The sequence below is a fragment of the Mizuhopecten yessoensis genome, unplaced genomic scaffold (genome assembly GCF_002113885.1).
Source record: "Mizuhopecten yessoensis strain PY_sf001 unplaced genomic scaffold, ASM211388v2 hete_36025364, whole genome shotgun sequence".
Taxonomy (NCBI): Eukaryota; Metazoa; Mollusca; class Bivalvia; order Pectinida; family Pectinidae; genus Mizuhopecten; species Mizuhopecten yessoensis.
The window spans coordinates 1-1,887 of NW_018482643.1; the positions used below are offsets into that span (position 1 = coordinate 1).

Consider the following 1,887-nt stretch of genomic DNA (forward strand, 5'->3'; position numbering starts at 1 on the left):
GTGTGTGTGTGTATTATTATCATACAGCATGATTTTGGTCCCTGACCAGGAAACTCACCGGTTATTATATGTTTTCAAGGACAGATAATATCATAATATATATTTATAGAACTTTATACACATATGTATCATCAATAGACTGTAGTGTTACACCATTTTCATTTCTATCAATAAGAGGTTAAACGTAAAAAAATATTGTAGACCAGTATGCTGTGAAATAGCTCGGCAAAATTGAGGCTTTACAACTATGGAGTAGTTTAGTACCACTGTCAAAATGTTTTTACTGGAGTTCTCATGAAATATTTAATCAATGCTAGCTGTTGCTTACGTTAAATCTAGTAGTCCCTCAATATTAGATAATTTTAAAGAAAGAGACCTAAATTTCTTATGCATACATGTATTTTAAATAGATTTTATTATGATGAAAACAATTATGTTTTTAACTCCTATTTTATGTACTGCAGGTACTGGTCAGTCAGAAAAGGTACCAAATCGACAAAGAGAGGGGGAAGGAAACAAACCCAGAGAGGGTGAACCACATCCTCGCAAACGAGAGGAAAATGATAGAGAGGGTCCACCGCGTCCTATGGGGCGAGGGCGAGGCAGAGGGCGAGGAAGGGGACGCCCAGGGAGTGGGGAAGTGAAGCCACAGAGGGTGAGGACAACGTCAGGTGAGGACAGAACAGTAGAGACACAACATGACCTCCTTATTATCAAATTGGACAACTCCAAGGTGAGTGATGGAAGTGTAGAGATAGAGTACTCAGATGGAGAGACACCAAATAGTACAGTTATTACCACGTCCTCTGGCAGGGTGCCTAACTCTCGCACAGCCCAGACATCCACTGAGGAACTTTGGTGGGACGAGGAGGCAGATGATCTGCTAACAGGAAGTCTTCTTGGCGAGGACGGCGATGATATATTCGAGCATAAGGAACTGTTTGGTGAGCATGTTAGTCTGGAGGAAGACCATGATGGACTAAATCTCCATGACAATATTCAGGAAGACCAGTTCCTGTATGATTATGAGGAGGGCCAGTTTGATAGTACGCCACGTCAAAGTCAAAGTCAAGGTGACACAGACGAATGGGAGGACTGCCCTGAAGATGAGGAGGAAGAACTTGAAAATCATGCTAAATCAGATGCAGTCAAGATAAACTGCCACCTTAACCCTGAGGCGCCCGAGTTCACACCCCACTCTCCTCATTCCCCAGTCTCAGATTCTGCTGTAAACAAAGCCCAAAAGAACACAGCAACTGTGAATAAATCTGCTACAGCCTCGTCTAAATCCCAACACGCTCCGAGCTCCAAGCCAACGAAGGCTTCTGCTAAAGGTGCTGTCATGCCTCACCAGGACAGCGATTCCTCAGGGCAGAAAATGAGGAAAGAAAAGGAAGGAAAAGCTGCAAAGAAGCCACTTAGTGACAGCGATGGTAGCAAGCAGAAATCTGCTGCAAGTGAAGGTCCAAAAATGGACAGTATGCAGAAATCTGCTATAGCTAAGAGTCCTAAAAAGGATGATAAACAGAAACCTACTTCAGGAGAGAATCCAAAGAAAAACAGTGGACAGAAATCTGTTCCACAGAAGAGTGTTAAATTGGAGGAGATAAATGACAAAAAGTCAAGTGATGCACAAAACACTGTCAGTTCTCACAAGAAGGAAGAAGGCAGTGAAGTGCTCACATCTTCTCCAGAAAAAGACAGTCCTAAAGGTAAAGATTCTGAGAAGGAAGTAGAGTCCAAAACAGAGAAGGAAATATCCTCTAAACAAGAGGATCCAGTACGCTCTGAAGTGGAGGACACATCCTCCACACAAGAGGAGGAGGTACATTCCTCCTCAGAGGACAATAGTCCTCAAGTAGACAACACACCCTCAGAGAAGGGTGA

General features: G+C 43.0%; 1 protein-coding gene across 1 annotated transcript; it reads left to right on the top strand.

Annotated features, from left to right (window-relative positions):
• Positions 1–464: 464 nt before the first annotated feature.
• Positions 465–1,858, top strand: LOC110444120 (protein starmaker-like; the record flags this gene model as incomplete). Its single annotated transcript, XM_021488532.1, has 1 exon — positions 465–1,858. A coding segment is annotated over one exon (1,394 nt), but the record flags the coding sequence as incomplete, so codon positions are not given.
• Positions 1,859–1,887: the final 29 nt, after the last annotated feature.